Source organism: Triturus cristatus, chromosome 9 (genome assembly GCF_964204655.1).
Source record: "Triturus cristatus chromosome 9, aTriCri1.1, whole genome shotgun sequence".
NCBI lineage: Eukaryota > Metazoa > Chordata > Amphibia > Caudata > Salamandridae > Triturus > Triturus cristatus.
The window spans coordinates 992,143,133-992,163,513 of record NC_140592.1 but is presented as its reverse complement, the minus strand read 5'-3'; the positions used below and the strand labels follow the sequence as shown (position 1 = coordinate 992,163,513).

Here is a 20,381-nt window from a genome sequence, read left to right as displayed (position 1 = left end):
AACCAAGGCTGCTATTACTAACAATGATCTAGAGTGTTTGCTATGAGCCACCTGTAAAACAGATAAGCAGATAACTTCTCTGACCAAGCATGTATTCTTCACAAGGTGGTAGCAGATTTTTGTTGGCAAAAGCATGAACTGTAAAAGGATAGCTCAAGTATAAACTAATGATAGAGCTGAAGTGTTTAGAAATGCTAAAAATAAATCTACCTCTACAAATATGCCTATTTAATCAATGTACAACAAAAATATCATGTAAGTTACTTTTCAGATTACTTTTCTTACACAGTGCTGTAGAACTAGATACTGCACTGGGACATTTCCTGTAAACAGGTAAGTAAAAGCGTTTTGGTTATTTAGTTACAGTTTTAAAGGATTTCTTAGATCTTCCAACTCCACCCTTGGAAACTTTTCATTGAAAAACAGTCAATGTTATCCTCTGGAAGAAAGGAATATGCTAATTACCAGTATGCATCTGTTCTTGTCATGTAGAGCTGCAGATCTACACACTGTGCATAGATCGCCATCTGGTGTTGGGCCCGGATGTTGCAGTTGTTTTTCTCTTAGAAAGTCTTTGGAAGTCACGAGGTATGTGACTCCTCCTTTGGATCATATTGCGCATGGGCTTCGGCTCCATCCTCAGATTGTTTTTCGCCAACAGGGAAAGATGGAGCGTAGTAATAACAGGAAAGATGCCCATGTGTGTTGCATCTAAATAAGATAAACTGGAACAGATAAAGGTAGCTGGGGAGGCGGGTGGGCATGTGTAGATCTGCAGCTCTACATGCCAAGAACAAATGCATACTGGTAAGTAGCAAATTCCGTTCGAGGCATTTGAGCTGCAGATTACCCACTGTGTAGCAGTACCCCCTCTTAGCGGCGACCATCAGTATCTGTTGCATTTGTTTGAAACAGTGTTTTGTGGACAGCCTGGCCCACACTAGCTTGTTGCTTAGTTTGCACATCTACACAATAGTGTTTAGTGAAAGTGTGCGGTGTAGACCATGTAGCGGCTTTGCAGATATCATCTAAGGGGATGTACCCTAAAAATGCCATGGAAGCCCCTATCTTATGTGTAGAGTGGGCTTTAGGGGGCGTTCGTTTTGCTGTGTGGTAGCAAATCTGTATGCATTTAACAATTCACCTAGCTATCCCAGATTTGGAGATGGAGTTGCCTTTGTGTGGTGGTGAGAAAGACACGAATAATTGTTTGGTCTTGCGAAAAGGTTGTGTTCTCTCGATGTAGTAGAGTAAAGCTCTTTTGACGTCTAGGGTGTGCAGAGCTCGTTCTGCAATGGTTTGTGGCTGCGAGAAGAATACGGGCAGTTCCACAGATTGATTGAGGTGAAAGGGAGAAATGACTTTAGGAAGGAATTTAGGATTAGTGCGGAGAACAACCTTATTATGATGCATTTGCAGAAAAGGTTCTTGAATGGTGAGTGCTTGTATCTCACTGACCCTTCTGAGGGAAGTAATGGCAACAGGGAAAGCTGTTTTTCATGTTAAAAATTGAAGCTCACATTTATGTAGAGGTTCGAATGAAGGCCCCATTAGTCTTGTGAGAACGATGTTTAGGTTCCACACCGATGAGGGTGGGACTCTAGAGGGAATTATTCTTTTGAGGCCTTCCATGAAGGCTTTTATGACAGGTACTCTAAAGAGGGATAGATGCTGTCTATTTTGTAGATACGCTGCTATGGCAGCAAGGTGTAGTCTAATAGACGTGTAGGCTAGGTTGCATCTTTGTAGGTGTAGTAAGTAGCCTATGATGTGTTGGATAGACACATCCAATGTATTGATATTATTGTTGTGACAATAAATCACAAATCGTTTCCACTTGGCTGCGCAGCAAGCTCTAGTGGTAGGACGTCTAGCTTCTTTAATGACGTTCATACAGTCAGGGGGAAGATTAAGGTAGCCAAATTCTAGGATTTCAAAAGCCAGATCGCAAGGTTGAGCTGTGCTGGGTCCGGGTGTCTGGTCTCTCCATGGTTCTGGGTTAAGAGGCGTGGAGGGAGGTGTAATTTTTGGTGCGGAACTACGGAGAGTTCCAGCAATGTGGTGTACCACGGTTGTCTGGCTGAAGTTGGAGCAACTAGGATGAGAGTTAGGGAGTGTTGCTGTAGTTTGCGCACCACTAATGGAATGAGTGGGAGAGGCGGAAAAGCGTACGCAAATTTGCCTGACCAGTTCATCCATATTGCATTGCCTTTGGTCAATGGGTGTGGATATCTGGCGGCGAAGCTAGGGCATTTGGCGTTTTCGTGGGTGGCGAAGAGGTCCATTTGTGGTTGCCCCCACATTTGAAAGAATGGTTGAAGAACTTGTGGGTGAAGTTCCCATTCGTGGATTTGTTGAGTTTGACGACTCAACAGATCTGCAATGGTGTTTTGGACTCCTGGGACATGTTGTACTAGGAGAAAAATGTTTTGAGGTATGGCCCACCTCCATATGGTCTATGCTAGCTGAGAGAGCTGCAGAGAGTTTGTGCCGCCCTGATTTTGGATGTAGTACATTGCTGTCATGTTGTCTGTGCGGACTAAGACAGCCTTGCCTGAGACGTGTGTTTGAAAGGCTTTCAGGGCTAGAAATATGGCCAGTAACTCCAGATGGTTGATGTGGAGTAACTTTTGTTGAGGTGTCCACCAGCCGGAGATCGATGCGTCCGCTGTTAGAGCTATTTGAGGAACCGGCTCTAGAAACAGTCACCCTTTGGAAAGGTTTTTGGTGGTCCACCACTGCAGAGAGCGATGGGCACGACCGTCTACCAACACCAGATCTGTTATCTGACCTTGAGCCTGGTTGCATTTGCGTGCTAGGCACTCTTGGAGAGGACGCATCTGGAGTCTTGCATGAGGTACTATGAACATGCAAGAGGCCATCATCCCTATAAGTGGCATAAACACTTGGGATGGAAGTGAGTGTTGAGGTTGAAATTTGGCGCGAAGAGCTTGTGTGCTTGCTATCCGGGCAGGGCTGTGGTGGAGCTGGTGCAGGCTTGTCCAGTGTCTTTTTCTTGTGCTAAGCTACAAATGACCAGTCTTTGGATCTTTTACGAGGGTTTTTTGTTAAGGATCGGGTCGAAGCAGTTAGTCTGTAAGGGGCAGATCCTTCGGTGCCGATGGTGTCGGAGCCGTGGGTTTTTTCGGTGTCGATTCGGCACTGGTTCTTGGTTTCGAACCGTGAAGTTTAGCAGTGTCTTTTGACTTCCTCGGTGGCTTTCGGCTTCGATGTTTGGGAGTCGAGGCTTTTCGGCTACCTGCTCGGCTCCGAGGGTGTTATCGGTGCCGAGGAGCCGGCGCTAGTCTTCGGTGCCGAGAGCTTTGGTGTCTAGCTCGGCACGGACGTGGAAAGGAGCGTTTTCTTTTTTAGGCATCGATGCCGGTGAGGTTTTTGTTGGCACCGAGGGTAGACTGACTCGAGCCCGAGCTGCCTGAAGGCTTGATGGGCTTGTTAACCGGGCCCGGAAGCAGGTTATGGGAAGCAATCTTTTGGTGCATACCTCGGCCCGAAGGCAAAGGCGTGACCGAAGCCTTTTTCAATGGCGTGGAGGGGGGTTTAGGGTCGGGGTCGACGTTTGTACTCACGCCCCTCTGTGCCAGAGTAATGTCCTCGACATCGGAGTCGTCAGCTGCGGATGCGCTGTTGTTCCGGGACATCGACGCCTTCTTCGAAGAGGTCGTCGGGGATCGAAGTCGACGAGTGAGCCATCGTTCTCCTTGCTCGTCGGTCCCGGATCATCTTCTTCGATCGGAAGGAGGCGCAAGCTGGACAGTCCCTGGACTCATGTTCTGGGGAGAGGCAGAGGTTCCACACCTCATGGAGATCGGTGTGGGGAAACTTCGACCCACATCGAGGACACTTCTTAAATGGAGTCCTTTCCATCAGCCAGGACCGGAGCCCAGGTAGGCTCAAAGGCCTTCGTCGACGACCGGAATCGAAGAGTTAGATTGTTGAGAGTCGCGTTGAGTGTTGGAGAACGCGATCGAGACAAAACCGTCGAAGGGGGGAGGATTGCGCTCCGAACAGGAAAACTGGAACTGTTCCGAACTGGAGCGCGAAGAACACATCCGCGCCCGATGGCGGAAAAAAAACAATCGGACGATGGAGCCAGAGCCCATGCGCAATATGATCCAAAGGAAGAGTCACATACCTCGTGACTTCCAAAGACTTTCCAAGAGAAAAACAACTGCAACATCCGGGCCCAACACCAGACGGCGATCTATGCACAGTGTGTAATCTGCAGCTCATATGCCTCGAGCATAGTGTTCTCGGTTTACAGGTAAGTACTTTGTTGTGGAAGTTGGTGTTCTGGGGTTAGACTCAGGGGTCCCTCAGGGTCAAGGATGCACTCTTGTTACACCCTCAGCAGCACTAGGGCGACCGGGTGCAGAGTGCTGAGGCCCAATGTTATCCAATGGGGAATAGGGGGCCTCCGGTTGGTGGCTGCTAACGAGCCGGCCACTGGGTTGTGGGAGCAAAGCTCCTGGACTTAAGCTCAGGTCAAATTGGGATTTAGGCCAGCACAAAAGATGCACCCTAAGCGGCACAGGGGCGGCCTGGTGCAGAGTGCTGTTTTGGCGTCGGAAGCCATGTAGCTTTCAATGTGGAGTCTCTGATTTGCAAAAGCACTGCAGACTCGGGGACTAAGGTCTTCTGGGTGCGACCACCAATTGGAGAGGTAAGTTGGGATATCGAGGGTTGGTTAGGCACCGTCGGTTGGACCACTGAAAGCCGGGTGCAGGGGTGCCTTTTATGGTCGGATCTTCTTACCAGCTCCTGGTCGCGGTTGGGGGGGGGGGGCCTTCCGGTTTGAGGCTGCAGGCATCGGCTGGAGGCTTGAGGCAGGTCAGGGGTCGCCAGATCTCGGGTCAGGATCGACGGGGAGACCTCCTCTTGGTGTTGGGCCACTCGAACTCGGGACGTGGGCGTAGGGTGCAGAGTGTTGCAAACTTGTGGATCCTTGCGGAGCTGGAATCTGTTGTTTGAACAAATCCGGTGTTCTTAGGAGACAGAGTCTTTAGGATTGAAGGCAGGGAGGTCCTCCAGGTTTCTTGAGGTTGCTGGCACACCAGGATTTCACAGGAGCAGGTTTGAGGTGTGGACAGGCTGGTAGGGCTGGGGCCAAGCCAGTGGGCGCCCTCCTCTTGTTAGCATAGCTGTTCGGTCCTTCTTCTGTTCTTCTTACAGGTTCTTGTCTGAGGAAGCAAGGTTCAGGGTTGGGAACAATGGGTCCCTTTCCTGGGGTGGGTACACCCCCTATTATGCCACCCTCCAGTGGGAGGGGGGCACAAGCCTTTCCCTGGTTGGCTGGGACCCCCCATCTGCAAGATGGCAGGGATTGAGAGTTGTGCTTCACCTCGCCTCTCCCACCTGAGGGGTGGAGTTGGCAGAGGTGGGCACACCAGTCTTCCTCATTTGTTTTTCCCGCCGGTTCTCCCGCCCAAAGTGGGGGTCAGAACCAGTGGGGACCAGTTGCTGAAAGCAGCAAGTGGCCTGGGGAAGCTCACAAAGGCGGCAAGCCTTTGAACCTTCCCTTTCGTGGAACCTGCCCATCCTGGGGGAGAAGGCTTGGCATCTGGTACCAGGATGTGCATTGTTTCAGGCCCCTGAGAGCAGCAGGTTCTCTACCCAGGGGTCCAGAAACATGTTTGGTCGTGGCAGCTCAAAGCAGCCACTCAGCCTGGACACTAGATGGTAGGTCGTTTTTCAGGGTGAATCTCTAAGATGCCCTCTCTGTGCATTTTTCATTAAATCACACACTGGCATCAGTGTGTGTTTAATGGCAAACTTCTCAGTGTAGCCATTATGGTGCTGTGGAGTTCGTAATGAAAACCTCCCAGCACCATATACTCTTAATGGCAGCACTGCACTTACAATGTCCATGAATGGACTTTGACACTGCAGGGGTACAGGGCGGTGGTCTGTGTGTGTCTGTGTGCGCCTGTGTGTGTCTGTGTGTGACCTGTGGCCAGAGATGCCAATTGGGTTTGGGTTAGTTTTAGGGAAAGAACACAGGCCCTGGGAACCTCATTGGCAGGGACCCAAAGCACGTCAAAGTGCATCAGTAGTCTGACAAAAAGTGGGGGGTTACTGCAACAGAAAACCAGCTTCTCACACACAGCCTTAGAGGATGGGCTAAGGCGGTGTTGTCGAATTGTCACACCCTCTTTTAGAACGCTTGTGAAAGAAGCCACCTTCTCCAACAGAAGTCTAGAAGGGCTCTCCAGGGCCAAATCTAGCAAGGTATGGAGCTCACTGGCACTTTGAAGTACCATACAGTCCCAAGCATCTGTCCCAGTTAAAGGGAACTAATTGGCCACGTCATGCCTGTCAAAATCATCATGTGCAATGAGGTTTGGCATTTTCATCTAGTTGGAGTTTGTGCCAAAAAGGTCATATACCCTGCTGATATACTTGTCTCTAGGCAAAGATCTGTACTGAAACTCCATCATGTACAAGGATTCTTCAACCAGCTTCTGCGGCTGCCTTCTAGAGAGTACGAGGAAGGTCTTGAATTGCAGAAGACAGGCGCCTATGGAGGTACCACTTGGGAGGCCTTTGGTGCTAGAATGGCGCTGTCCAGAACTAGTCCAAAGCCGAAGGAAGGATGTCAATAGTTGATTGGAGTTGAAGGAGGACCCACAGTGTAAAGCCAGTCAGAATCTTGAGGGTTCTACGGGTCCGACAGTGTGCCACTGGGAATCAGAACATGGTGGAATAGCACAAACAAGGTCTAGGCTAAGGGCCATAACCAGCAGTCAGTGCCAGCCAATGGGGACTCTGGGTATGCCAACGGCTATACTGAACCCAGGATTAAGGCCAGGTTTGAGAGCTGGTGCTAGGTCTGAGGTAGCGACGGCACCAGGGTGATATCCACTGGTTCTGGCAAAGCTCCAGGGCTGGAGTCGGGCAGCTATGTCTCCTATAAGAATGCATACTTCCTAAAGTGGGATGGATGTCTGAATGCAGAGGACTTCCTTTTAAGATGCAACATGTGCTTTTATTTAAGGCCTTGTCACTTGACAATGCTTGCTTTGAAGACTTGGCAGTCAAGGGTGAGGAGCAGGACATCCAGGGACATCTGCAATGGGATCGACGACGAGCTGGAGAGTAACTGTGCACTGGAGACAAAGAGTTTTAACTCCTACTCCACAATGGTCAGGGTTCATGAGGCAGTAAAGGTCATACGACCTCAGAGTTGTGCATAGGCCCCAAACACCACAAGCAGACCATGTGGGCATCTAGAAAGGACATCTGTCCATGAAAGAGGCAACTGGGTTTGAAACATGACTTTTTAGGAGGAGACACCCTGCACGTACACTTGCAAATCATCTGATTGTTGGGGAAAAATTGTTCGGAGGAGAGTTATTCAGCATCCCCATCAAGATTGCAGAAAAAAAGCAACTCATGCTAGGGCAACGGGGTAGCGTCTAAATGGCTCCAGTATTATCATATCTAGGGTGAAACCTGGCAGGGAGATGAAGCCAGGAGGCACTTACTGGTGCTGGAAGGCTGTTTCAGCTTTCCAGATCCAGTTTGGCACCTGGAATAGATTCAACAGCTGAGGACTTGGCAGATAAAGGTATCAATCAAAAGGACATAGCATGTTTCAAAATGCGAGAAGAACCCTTGCTTGTAGGCTCAGCCCTCCAATATACAATTTCCAAATAAAAGTCATGGGAAATGAGACAAACATAAATAAGTGCTAGTTCCATTAGGCTGTTAAACATAGCAATGATTTTTATAAACCTACCATGTCTGCAGCTTTCTTGAAATAGTGAAGAGCTGTCTCGTTGCTCTGGGGCACAATGTCACTGCCCTCTGAATACATCTGTAAAAGATATGAACAAGATGTTCAGCTCCTCAAGGGGTTTTAAAAGTAACACAAATAGTGTAGTGGATAATATTCCACAGGAACATACCTAACTATTGTTTTCAGAATGTCCAGTATAAAAATAAAGAATCAAGCAGAGCCATGTACATACCTGTATCTATGGAACTGGCTCATTATCTCTGTCAAGTATAGATATTTTGTCCCTATCCTATGAAGTAATTTAGCACTTCTTCTCATCAGTTCTAGTGGGGCTTTTTTGACAAAATCATTCCATACCATTTAACTGACCAAGAAAATTCTTTGATTTTCTACCTTCCACCACTTAGAGATCATATTAAAACTACAGCACTCATTGATGAAACACTGCCTCTTGTGCTACTTTTTATGTCATAAATGAATGGAAGGTTTCATCCTCTATTTCTTAGCTGCATATACATTTATACTATTAGGTCCCATGTGATGCTCCTCCTGTTCAAGTAATGGACCATATTCATAGATCGTTTCGGGAGGCCTCTTCTCACGAGTCACCCTTAGTGAGCTCTGATTTGACAGCCAAAAGTACTTACATTTTAGGACTTTTAGATTAGACTTCCCCATTATGAAAGGACATAGAATTCCAGATTGTTAAGTGCTTTCTGATTATAAAGTCAAGAATGACTTAAGATACTATATGACATAGGGCACACATTTATTTAATTTATTTGTATATTTAGAAAGCACACAGCCAGTAAGGGCATCGGTGTGCTACAAAAGAAAAAGCTAATTCAAGTTTTCAAAGATTTATGAAATACATTGTAATCTGGTGAGCACCTTTGCGGGATGAAGACCTTCCAGAAATGGGGACCCAGAATTTTGAAAGAGCTCCCACACACTCTTACAGCATGTTATTGTCATAATGTTTGCGAATAGCATCTTACGAGGTGTGATGGTCAAATCAGGCAGAAACTGTGGACCTGTTTTGAAGGCTGCCCTCTGCACAAGGCAGAGAGAAAATGCTTCCTTTCACTCCCAAAGAACCATGTACATCACCACAACAGAAGTCCATGATACTTTGGGAATGAAAGGAAACATTGTCTTTAAGGTTGTGCAAATGAAAACAAAAGGTCCATGTCAAAGGAGCCTCTGGCTAACTTTCCAAACTTTTTCTTGGTGGAACATGCACACAGGGTTCCTTCCAGACAATCGCTCCCAGGCCAGGTGCACTACCGAAAGTGGTGGTGGCCAACCTCCTCAATTATGGGGACTGTGATTGTATAATGCAACAAGCGTGAAAATACGGCCCTTGTGTACTCCTAAATCAAATCTTCCTAATCACGAACTACAAGGCAGTTGTCTATAAGCAAATAAACTAATCCAGGGAAGTTAAACAAGAACTTCACTCAATGATCCTGAAGTTCATGCTGATGTTCCTCTCTAAATTAAGAATTATGGTTAATAAGGAATCACCATTCTTCACTAATCCTGCAGAGGCAAAAGAATAGGTAGATAAATGGGTGCCAAAGTATCACAAATCAATACCTTGACCCAAAAGACAAAGACCCTGATTTTAAGTTTGGCAAACAGATTACTCCATCAAATTATGTAAGGATATCCTTTCTGCCTTATTACCAGTGCATTATATGCTAATGCATTTGCAATAAGGTGGACAAGATATACATCACTTTTGTGATGGAGTACTCATTCACCAAACTCTAAATCGGGCTCAAAAGGAAACATCAAAGAACCAAACCTACATCATTAAGGTAACCCACAGACGAATAAGTAGCTGCTGAACACAGAAATATGATCGGAAAGATAGCAGCCTAGAGGGGAAATGTAAAGCATGAGGTCTGTGAAACTAAGACACAAACAAACGTCCTCTAACTAAAACAGAAACGAGGATACTCGTCACTACAAATACTGCAAACGATCCGAACGCTTTGAACTATTTTACTTATACCAAAAGCAACGCTGCCACTGATATCCGGTGTGCTAAAGCGGTGATCAACGTATAGATGGATTTGCAAGAAACTGCATAGCTATCCTTAACAACAGACTCTTAAACAGTACATTGATGGTTGGGACAAGTGGTTATGTGGAAAAGTGGAATGCTGTAATGAATGGTAAAATTAAGCTTCAGATAGAGAACAAAAGGGAGGATGATGCATCGTTTTACACACAGCACAGGCATCTACAACGGTGTACAGATCTCATCCTCCACACCGGCCATATCTCGGGCGTACACATGATCAAAACACTGAAGGTTTTGGGGCATGACTCCTGAGCTGGAGGCTGTTAGGTGTATGGAGGGAGCTAAACAAGACCAAACAGAATTTACATATTACTCATTCATTCATAATTTATATGCGTTCTAGAATGAATACAATCATCTGCTCAGAACATCTTCAAGTGTCCATTCATAATGCTGAACATTTATGCTGTACAGCTTCAGACAACAACACTATCCTGGTGCACATATGCAGATACACTGCACCTATACCGGTATGAGATTGCACCACTGCACAGCACCATTGGCAGATGCTTACAACAGTATTTTAGGGACAATGAGAGGCTAACTAAGAATGTGAGGACTAAATGCAAAAAAACTTTTGAGTGTTTCTGAGGAGCATGTGCATACAGATTTCAAATGGAGGCCAAATTTGGGACCACTCCCTTTTTCAGTCTCCGCTTGCTAGATCACCCCAAAACTTTCCAGGAAAGGGCTGAGGTGAGTTAACTTTTGGGGGGGAAAGTTTCAGGAAGATTTGTCAAATGGCAGTGCCAGAGTTATTAACAAAACAAAAAACACTCTTCCTATGGAAAGTAATAGTCATTGTGCAATATATAATGTTCCGGGCTTCCTGCATGCAGAGGGGATTTATTAGAAGGTTTATGAATATTAATTCAGAGGAGTCCGCCAAGGTTGCATTTTAGCCCCTTTTTTATTCTCCGTTTATATTAATGGTTTAGAAGCTGCCCTTCTGGCTTTACATGAAACAAAATTGCACCTAAGCACACATAGTCCAATTTGTATTTGTTGATCCCTTTTTCTTGTAGCGTTCCAAATTTCTCTGTGGTCAAACTCAGTCCAAACACAAATGTTTAATTCAGAAACACATCCAGGTACATCGTTACTCAAACACCGCAGCCAACACGAGTTTCGTCTTCCCAGACTTTTTCAAGGCTGCAAAATCATATTGCACAATTATCGGTACAGGTACTTTTCATTGTGACACTTGAATAAAGTGCCATCACCCTGTGGGTGTACCATCACCAGACCACCCAGTGTGATTACAGATGTGTGTATCACTTATTAGTTTAAAAGAATTATTTCTTAATCCTCTCCCATGCGGAAGGGCAGTGGTTCCAAAGTAAACACTTAAATTAGATAAGTCATTTTGTATCCATACCGTGCTTTATGGGAAGTACAGAAAAGGTCTGTGACTTTTGGTGTTGAGCCAAAGTATCTTGATAGGATAGTTCCCCAAACCACAAAATACTGCACAAAGATAGTGGGAAAAGAAACAAGCATTGAAAATGCAATAGGTCTCGCCTTTGATTAAGTTAAAGCCATTTCCTTTGCTAATGGTATTATATAGCAAAGCAAATGGCTTTAAGTTAATGAAAGGCGAGTTCTGATGAGTTCTTGCATCCCGTGGACCACATGTGATAATGAACAGCTACGGAGGGTTTTCATACCTTCCCAGTGCTCTCTTAGGATTGTAGAAAAATCACTTTGCATTGTGGGATTTGTAAGACCGCGCTTAAGGAGTCATACTACTAGTCCCAGAATACAGAGTGCTTGTAATTATTAGTGGTCTGAAGGAGCTGTAATAATGTGGCACTTGGCTGTTGGCCGGGGTTGTTAGCGCGGGGTGAGTTTGTCGAACAGCTGTGCTGTTCTAAGCACGTTAAAGGAAGGACTACACATGTTTTGAACTTTTTCCCTCTGATGAAACTAATCCCGCTCAGGACGAGATGTCGTCCTGCATGACGGGATTCCAATCCCTTTCTTCTGCCAGACATTCAGCCCCTAATTTAGGGGATCCGTGGGTATATTTTTCCATTTCCAGCACTGACCACATGTACATAAGGATGAAAGTAGACGATCAACCAACTGTACACCAGGTCTCTTGCTCACACCTTACATGCACTTAGTCCCCGTCCCGGCAACACCAGTGTAACCTCCAGAACTTCAATAATTCCTTTACCTCCGGAACTATATTTCACTGCTCGACATTAGCAGATATCGTCCTTTCTCATTTTAAACGTTCATGAGGATTAAAAAAACAGCGAAGGGGTGATGTCACTTTTTGGGTCCGGTCAGTACCCCCCCTCTCGCCCCCATCTTCAGTGCAGCTTTGGGGTGCTTCCAGCATGGCTCTGCAGATGTCCCGCTTCACGCGTGAAGCCCCGGCGTGGTTCCGGTGCAGGGGCTCCCGGGTTCCGCGGATCTCTGAGCTGAAAGACAGAGGGAATTTTGTTGGGGGTGTAGTCTCGACGAGGAAGTGCTTGAGTCCACCAATGAACCTCGCGAGGCTGCCCAGGGCTGGTTCAGAAACCCCTCTGGGTGCCAGAATCCTCACAGTCACCGAGACTTTGCATGGGAAGAAACACTTCTGCTGGGAGCTGCGAAGGAAACGTCACGCGGTACACAGTGTACAGATTACTGGGCATAGTGAACATAATTCAATGTAAAGGTTACAGGGCATATTATAGTGCGCTAGATGCCCTTCAGTGTACAGGTTACATGGCATAGTACGGTGTAGCGAACACACTTCACTAACTGCAGTTTAAAGAGCATAGAGCGGCATAGCGAACATGGATCGCAGAGCATAGAGTGTACCAAGCACAGTATAATGTACAGATTGCGGGATATACAATGCAGTGCACGGAGCACAGTTCACACTGAACAGATCAAAAGGCATGGTACAGTGTACAAAGCATAGAACATTCTGACAGACCCATTGTTTACAGGGTACAACGCCCTCACTGTCCAAAGCAGGGTTCACAGTGTGCTGATCACATGGCGTGCATTGCACGTATGAATAGTTCACAGAGTGTAATGGAGATAGTGAAATTAACAGAGCACAGTGCACATTGCACTGACCTCAAGACCAGTGAAGTGTACAGAGCGCAGTGCACACGCTGCACATATCACTGGGCATAGTGCAGTGAAGCTGGACTTCAGACACAGCCTGCTGCTCTTACTAATCCGTTTTAATTCCATTTTACTAACACCGAGAGTCCTGGCAGTCAATGGCACTACGCATATGTGCACCACACCTGGAGGCACGTTTCCCAAGGGGGCGAGGTTCCACTCAGCAGTTTTCCCGCCAGAATCTCTCCTCACAGATGGTGTCCTGGGAGCTACGGGCTACACAGCAGAAATGTGTCCGAAGTGTACCAACACGAGGCGGGTGGCTGTCTCCGAAGCCCGTGCAGTGCACACGGGCGGAAGGGCTGTGCGTTAGTGCACACGTTGGGTGCAGGCGATAGACTGAGAAGCTGGGACCCCTCGGTAAAGTAAAATACACTCCTGAGGGGGGACAGCAGCTCCATTTTATGTTGCACTTTGTTAGCCAGAATGACTGCTTCCGAATTCTGCCGCTTGGCTGAGCACAGTCACCCGCATCTACCAGGAACCCAGTGGGAAACAAGAGGAGCGGCTAACTTTGCCCTCCGCCTCAGGAAGTGGATTACTAAATGAAGAGCACAAATTTGGGAAGTTTGGTTTGGGATGGAGGAGCGGGTAGGATTACCTATAGGCAGCCAGTAAACAAGCTACTAGCACACCCTCCAACATCACGCCAAACCAAGATGGTGTCCGCCTGTCCACATGGCCCGTCCTAAAAGTGGACTAGGCAGTAACCCGAAAGCACGTTCTCCAATCATGCGTCAACGTTTTACATAAACAATGACGCGTGCCAATTAGAAACAAAGCCGTGGCTTTAAGTTACTTTGGAATGAGAATCGATTCCAAAAGGCACTCACCATGGCGAGAGCAGCGCATGCGCGCTGCTAACGCCAGGCAAGACCTAAAAACAATATCTTAAAAAAATGTCATTCCAATGTCACTCGAAGAAAAAGTAGCACGTTCTGGCTTTACAGTCGGATTCCCCAAGAGTCGTCAGGAGATCTTTGCCAGTCTTACTATATGCTAATGATGTGGTGCTTACGGCTCGCACAGCCCTGGGATTGCAGGTTTTAATTGATGGGTCTGTTGTTTTTATGGATAGACTGGACCGGTCAGTCAACTTTACTAAGTCATATGTTTTGGAAGTGAGCCCCCGGGTTCTACAGTCGAATTCTTTTAAAGCAGGCTCTCACACTCTAGGAAAGGTTCTGTCTTTCCCCGATCTGGGAATCTTATTCGACAACCAATTAAACTGGAGAACACTACTCGAAGGCAAGCTGGGTGATCTGAACAAATCTATAGGCACCACTGCCAGCTATTTCCACAGATTGGGATCATGGGCACCAGAACGGATTCTAAAATTGTATCAGTCTATAGGCACCTCAAAGGCAATCTATGGTAGTAAAGTATGGGGGTATATTGCAGCACACAAGTTACAGGTGGCCCAAAGCAAGTTTTTATGTCGGATCTTGCGGTTCCCTCAATGCACGCCCGCCTATGCAGTGTACGAAGAGTTGGGTGTTAACTTTGAAGCAGACCAGGTGGCAGTAAGGCCTCTATTATGTTGGGTAAAAATATGGTTGAGGAAAAACATGAACCTAAATCGCCTGATCCTCTTAGACTGCCTGTCCTTAGAGCGTGCTTCTAAAATTCTCTGCAAAAAGAAATCTCTGGATATGTTATGTAAAGGGGTCCTTTTTTTGCTCTAGGTAGGCCAGATATTTTTCTTTCACGCGACACTGTAATGCCTCAGGACCTTAACAATATAAAATATGGAGTAGTTTTTCTGTAACTCCAGTTCTGTAGTAGGGGTATCTCTGTTATAGTCATAATCTAGTGAATAGTCCCGCCCATGTGCGCAGACCCCGGAGCAATAAAAATAATCTCTTAAATTGTCAAGCCATGCAGACCTGCATCTACACTTAAGAGAGAATTTCAAAGACAGATAATGCGGCCTATATCCACAGGCTACACTGTCTAGTACTTCAACTAGAAAAATTCCACCAACAACCACCAACAGCACTGCCTGCCCAGCTTTTTCCACAGAGAAAAACCTGCCTCTTCCAGCAAAAGCCTCTGGAATGATAGAGAGGAAGGAATGGACAGACAAGCCCCATAGGCTGCCATTATGTGGCTCAGAACAGGATACTGTGCCTTTAAGAAAACTTTCCAGAACTTTTCCAGTATCCCAGAATGCACAGCAGGTCCCTTTTACTTTCAGTTCTTTTTGAAGGCGTAGCACGCCAGACCTGTAGCATTCCTTATATTAACATTCATCTCTCCACCAAGGAGCAGGGCGGGCGCTTATGACTATAACAGAGATACCCCTACTACAGAACTGGAGTTACAGAAAAGAAACTACTCCTTCTGTAGTAGGGGATCTCTGTGTATAGTCATAATCTAGTGAATAGAATGGCAAGCCCATCCCCACACAAAAACGGCGGTGGAGAAGATTACAAAATAATACCACTACTGTGCGAACAAATTTCGCAGCGAAGCCTGCCCAACCTGAGCATCTGCCCTGGCATCCGTGTCCAGACAGTAATGCGCAGCAAAGGTATGGACCGACTTCCAAGTGTCCGCCTTGCAGATTTCTGCAATCGGAACATTACGCAGCAAAGCAGTCGTGGCAGCTTGCCCCTGGTGGAATGAGCCTTAGGTTTACCCCCTAAGGTCTTATTAGCCTTTTGGTAACAACTGTATACAGGACACAATCCACCGAGAGATGGACTGTTTGGAGGTAGCAAGACCGGTCCTGACTGATCCATAATTGATAAACAATTGGTCTGACCTACGAATATCTTTGGTCTTATCAAGATAAAACTTCAACACCCTCCTAACGTCCAGGGAATGCAGAGACCTTTCCGCTGGAGAAGAAGGATTCTGAAAAAACGTAGGTAAAGTTATGGTCTGGTTGACATGAAAATCAGATATAACCTTAGGAAGAAATTTAGGGTGAGTACGCATAACAACCTTAGCAGCATGAAATACAGTATAAGGTTCTCGGCAACACAACGCCTGAAGTTCACTCACCCTGCGGGCCGATGTAATGGCCACTAGGAACGCCGCCTTCCAGGACAGGTGCTGCAACAAAGCCTTGTGAATAGGTTCAAAAGGCTCCTTCATCAATCTGGACAGCACCACATTCAATTTCCATGAAGGCGAGGGAAGTCTGACAGGAGGGAACACCTTCTTCAAACCTTCCAAAAAATCCTTGACCACAGGGATCTGAAAGAAGGAAGTCTGTGAAGGGCATTTCCTGTAAACAGTCAAAGCAGCGAGATGAACCTTAATGGAGAAGAAATTAAGGCCAGACTGCGCCAAATATAAAAGATATGGAAGGATGACATCTTCCTTACAGGTCGTCGGGTCAAAGTTCTTGGATTTGCACCAGATGCAGAATCTCTTCCACTTGTAAGCATAGGAAGTCCTAGTGGAAGGACGTTTAGCCTCCTTCAGTATGTCCATACAATCTTCTGGTAGATTCAAATGGCCATATTGCACTATCTCAGGAGCCATGCCGCCAAACTCAAAGACGAGAGGTTGGGATGCACCATCCTCCCCCCGAACTTCGTGAGAAGGTCCGGCCTGCACGGCAGCCGCATGTGAGGAAGGAGAGCCCGGTGAAGCAGGTCCGTGAACCACCACTGCCTGGTCCATTCCGGGGCAATCAGGATCATCCGCGCCCCGGACTTGGACTGTTTGATGAGCACCGCCGGAATCATGGGAATGGGTGGAAAAGCATACAGAAAGCTGTTCGACCAGTCGATCCATAGCGCACTCCCCAGCGTCCCCTTCTGGTAGTACCTTGATGCGAAGTCTCGGCATTTGCTGTTTTCGGTGGTGGCGAACAGATCTACGTCTGGAGTTCCCCACCTTGCGAAGACTTCTCCTAGTACCTCGTCGTTTATGACCCATTCGTGGTTCTCCTGAAGCAGCCTGCTCAGTGCGTCCGCCTGAACATTCTGCACCCCCGGCAGATGCGTGGCCGTGATCATCAGTCCCCGGGCCAGAAGCCAGCTGCAGATCGCCTGCGCCTCCTGCGACAGAGTGCGCGATCTCGACACCCCCTGCTTGTTGAGGTAATCGTGGTTGTATTGTCCGTCTGTATCAGCAACGAGTTGGTCTGGAAGGACGGATGGAAGGCCTTCAATGCCAAGTAAACGGCTCGGAGTTCCAGGAAATTGATGTGGTACGTAGACTCCAACAGGGACCACTTTCCTTGTATCTGTAAGTCTCCGGAGTGCGCTCCCCAGCCTTGGAGAGACGCATCCGTCACGATACTCGTCTTGGGAATGTCCTTGTGGAAGGGAACCCCCCTGAGGAGATTCTCCGCCGAACACCACCATCTCAGAGACTGAAGAGCATGTAGAGACAGCCGTATCTTGTCGTCCCAAGAACCTGTCCTCTGATCCCACTGATCCTCCAAGCACTCCTGCAGTGGTCTAATGTGCAGCCATGCGTGCGGAGTGAGGAAGATACAGGAGGCCATCGACCCCAGCAGCGAAGACACCTTCCTCACTGTCGCCGATGGAGCGGCCATGAGGTCCTGAGCCTTCCGAAGGAGCGATAACCGTCTCTCCTCCGAAGGAGACACGCTTGCTGACCATGTATCGATGGAGGCCCCCAAGTACTGTATGCACTGGACCGGAGTCGGGACAGATTTGGACATGTTGACGTGTAACCCCAGCTTGTTCAAGAGAGCGCACGTCCTCCGGAAGTGCGCCTGCGCTTCCGAGAAAGATGAGGCCTTGATCAACCAGTCGTCCAGGTACGGGTAGACAAACACCTTGTTCCTCCGCAGGTGCGCCGCTACCACTGCCATGCACTTCGAGAAGGTCCTGGGCGCAGACTTTAGCCCGAATGGCAGTACTGTGTATGGATAATGATTGGCGCCGACTTGGAATCGCAGGAACTTCCTGTGTTTCCGTGCAATGGGCACATGGAAGTACGCGTCCTGTAGGTCTATGGCACAGAGCCAGTCTCCCCGTTGCAGCTGAGGGTAAATCTGATGCAACGATAGCATGCAAAACTTCTCTCTGCGAATCCATTTGTTTGCTTGCCGCAAATCCAGAATGGGCCTGAACTCGTTCTTGTCCTTCTTGCGAACCAGGAAGAAACGAGAGTACAGACCTCTTCCCCTTTGAGACAGAGGTACGTCTTCCACCGCCTTTTTCCGTAACAGGATGTCTGCCTCCGCCTGGAGCTCTCGCAGTTGATACCGCGAGCTTACCGGCAGAATCGCTGGAGGCGGCCTGATGAACCGAAGACTGTATCCATTGCAAACAATATTCAGCACCCACTTGTCCTGAGTAATTTTTCTCCACTCTGCCGGAAAAAATTGAATGCTTCCCCCCACTGGAGTGGGTAACGGTTGCAGGGGAAGTAGACGCTCAGGTCCGAGACCCGGCCGGGCCCTTGGTAGCAGTAGCGGACTGCTGGCCCCCTCTACCCTTCTGGCGTTCCTGGAAGGGTTTACGGAACTGCTGCTGCTGGTGTTGCTGCTGTCCCGAGGCCTGCCTACGCCCTCTGCCCGCAGACCCGAACTGTCTCTGGAACTGGCGCTTCTTCTTTTCGGGCTTCTCCAACCCGACAGCCGTCAGGGTCTCTGCCTCCGTCTTCATGCGGGCCATTTTGTCGTCCGCATGCTGGCCGAACAGGGTTTCCCCCGAGAAAGGCAGATTGGCCACTCTATGTTGAGCCTCCGGCTTGAGCGAGGTAAGGCGAAGCCACGCGCGACGTCGTTGGTGGACGCCATGACAGTACCCATGCGCCGCCAGCAGAGACACATCCGCTGCCGCACTGATAACCTGGTTTGAGACCAGCATCCCCTCGCGCAAAGTCTCCAAGAAGTCCTCCTTCTTGTCGCAAAGCAGCAGCTCTGCGTACTGCTGGAGAGACTCCCACAGGGCACGGTCGTAACGCCCCAACAGAGCCCCGGCACTTGCCGCCTTCATGGTGGTAGCAGCCGTCCCACAGACCTTCCTTGGTCGGTGGAGAATGGGGGCGTTTGCCGGTCTTCCTGCCCCTGGGGAGCCCCCCAGAGGCCTCAGCATGGGCAGAATCAGCCCCTCCTGACCCACCTTGTGCCTTCAGCCTTCTGTCCTGTAGGACTTGGAGCCTGATCTTCATTCTTTCTCTCAGGGTCCTGGCTGAGAACGAGTAGCAGATCTCACACTCTTCCGGCACATGGGACTGGGGAAGGCAGACGATACACACCCTGTGTGGGTCTGACTTAGCCTTCTTCCTATCGCACTCCGGGCACTTGTCAAACAAGCCAGGCATGTTGACAACACCAGAAGGAAGTTCCCAACACTAAAACTTGAAAAATGACAAAAATCACCAATAAACCCTTGAAAAGGGAGAGCTCAATGCTCCAGGGTCCTGCTAGCAGGAGCCGGAAAAAAGAACTGAAAGTAAAAGGGACCTGCTGTGCATTCTGGGATACTGGAAAAGTTCTGGAAAGTTTTCTTAAAGGCACAGTATCCTGTTCTGAGACACATAATGGCAGCCTATGGGGCTTGTCTGTCCATTCCTTCCTCTCTATCATTCCAGAGGCTTTTGCTGGAAGAGGCAGGTTTTTCTCTGTGGAAAAAGCTGGGCAGGCAGTGCTGTTGGTGGTTGTGGGTGGAATTTTTCTAGTTGAAGTACTGGACAGTGTAGCCTGTGGATATAGGCTGCATTATCTGTCTTTGAAATTCTCTCTTAAGTGTAGATGCAGGTCTGCATGGCTTGACAACTTAAGAGATTATTTTTATTTCTCCGGGGTCCGCGCACATGGGCGGGACTATTCACTAGATTATGACTATACACAGAGATCCCCTACTACAGAACTATATTTTAAATATACCTCTGCCCTCCGTGAAAACACCGAGCTCCAGAAACCAACAGTGAGGGCGCACACCTTGTTAAAGTCTGTTGAGGGAATGTAATATTACCTTTCTACCATTATAAGTGCATTTAACAGGTTAAAAGCCACCCACTTTAGATTTAAACTTCTTAACCTCCTCTTGGCATACCCATCTGGCTTTGTTCCCCCCAAACATGAGAGGACCCTGTGGATGTGACTCTAGTTCTCTACAGGACACGTTACATTTTATCCTTCTGTGTACATTTTTTACCCTCCCAAGAAGGCAGTTTCTTCATTCCCTTTGAAAGAGCTTGAAGTTTAGACAAGCCGGAGTGGCACTTATGTATATTCAGCTGTGGCCTAATGAACTTACACTCTGTGCAGTGACAAGTTTCCTGGGGGCTGCCTATAGATCCAGACTATCTAGACCCGATTGATTGATTGGCCCCCTGTCTTTTAGCATTATTACTTTTTTTTACCATTTTCATCACCTGTAACAATGAGTGGCGTTTTATCTCAATTCTTTTAAATTGGATGTGCAGTGTTTTATCTCAATTTTTTTATTGAATTGTAATGAT

General features: G+C 47.7%; 1 protein-coding gene across 8 annotated transcripts in view; it reads right to left on the bottom strand.

Annotated features, from left to right (window-relative positions):
• SEL1L (SEL1L adaptor subunit of SYVN1 ubiquitin ligase) overlaps nt 1–20,381 on the bottom strand; it is a 379,824-nt gene that overhangs the window by 237,198 nt on the left and 122,245 nt on the right. For all 8 annotated transcript variants that reach the window (XM_085626599.1, XM_085626598.1, XM_085626600.1 and 5 more), the window contains exon 13: nt 7,757–7,834. In XM_085626599.1, the coding sequence (XP_085482725.1) occupies nt 7,757–7,834 (78 nt within the window). The remainder of the gene's footprint in view (nt 1–7,756; nt 7,835–20,381) is intronic.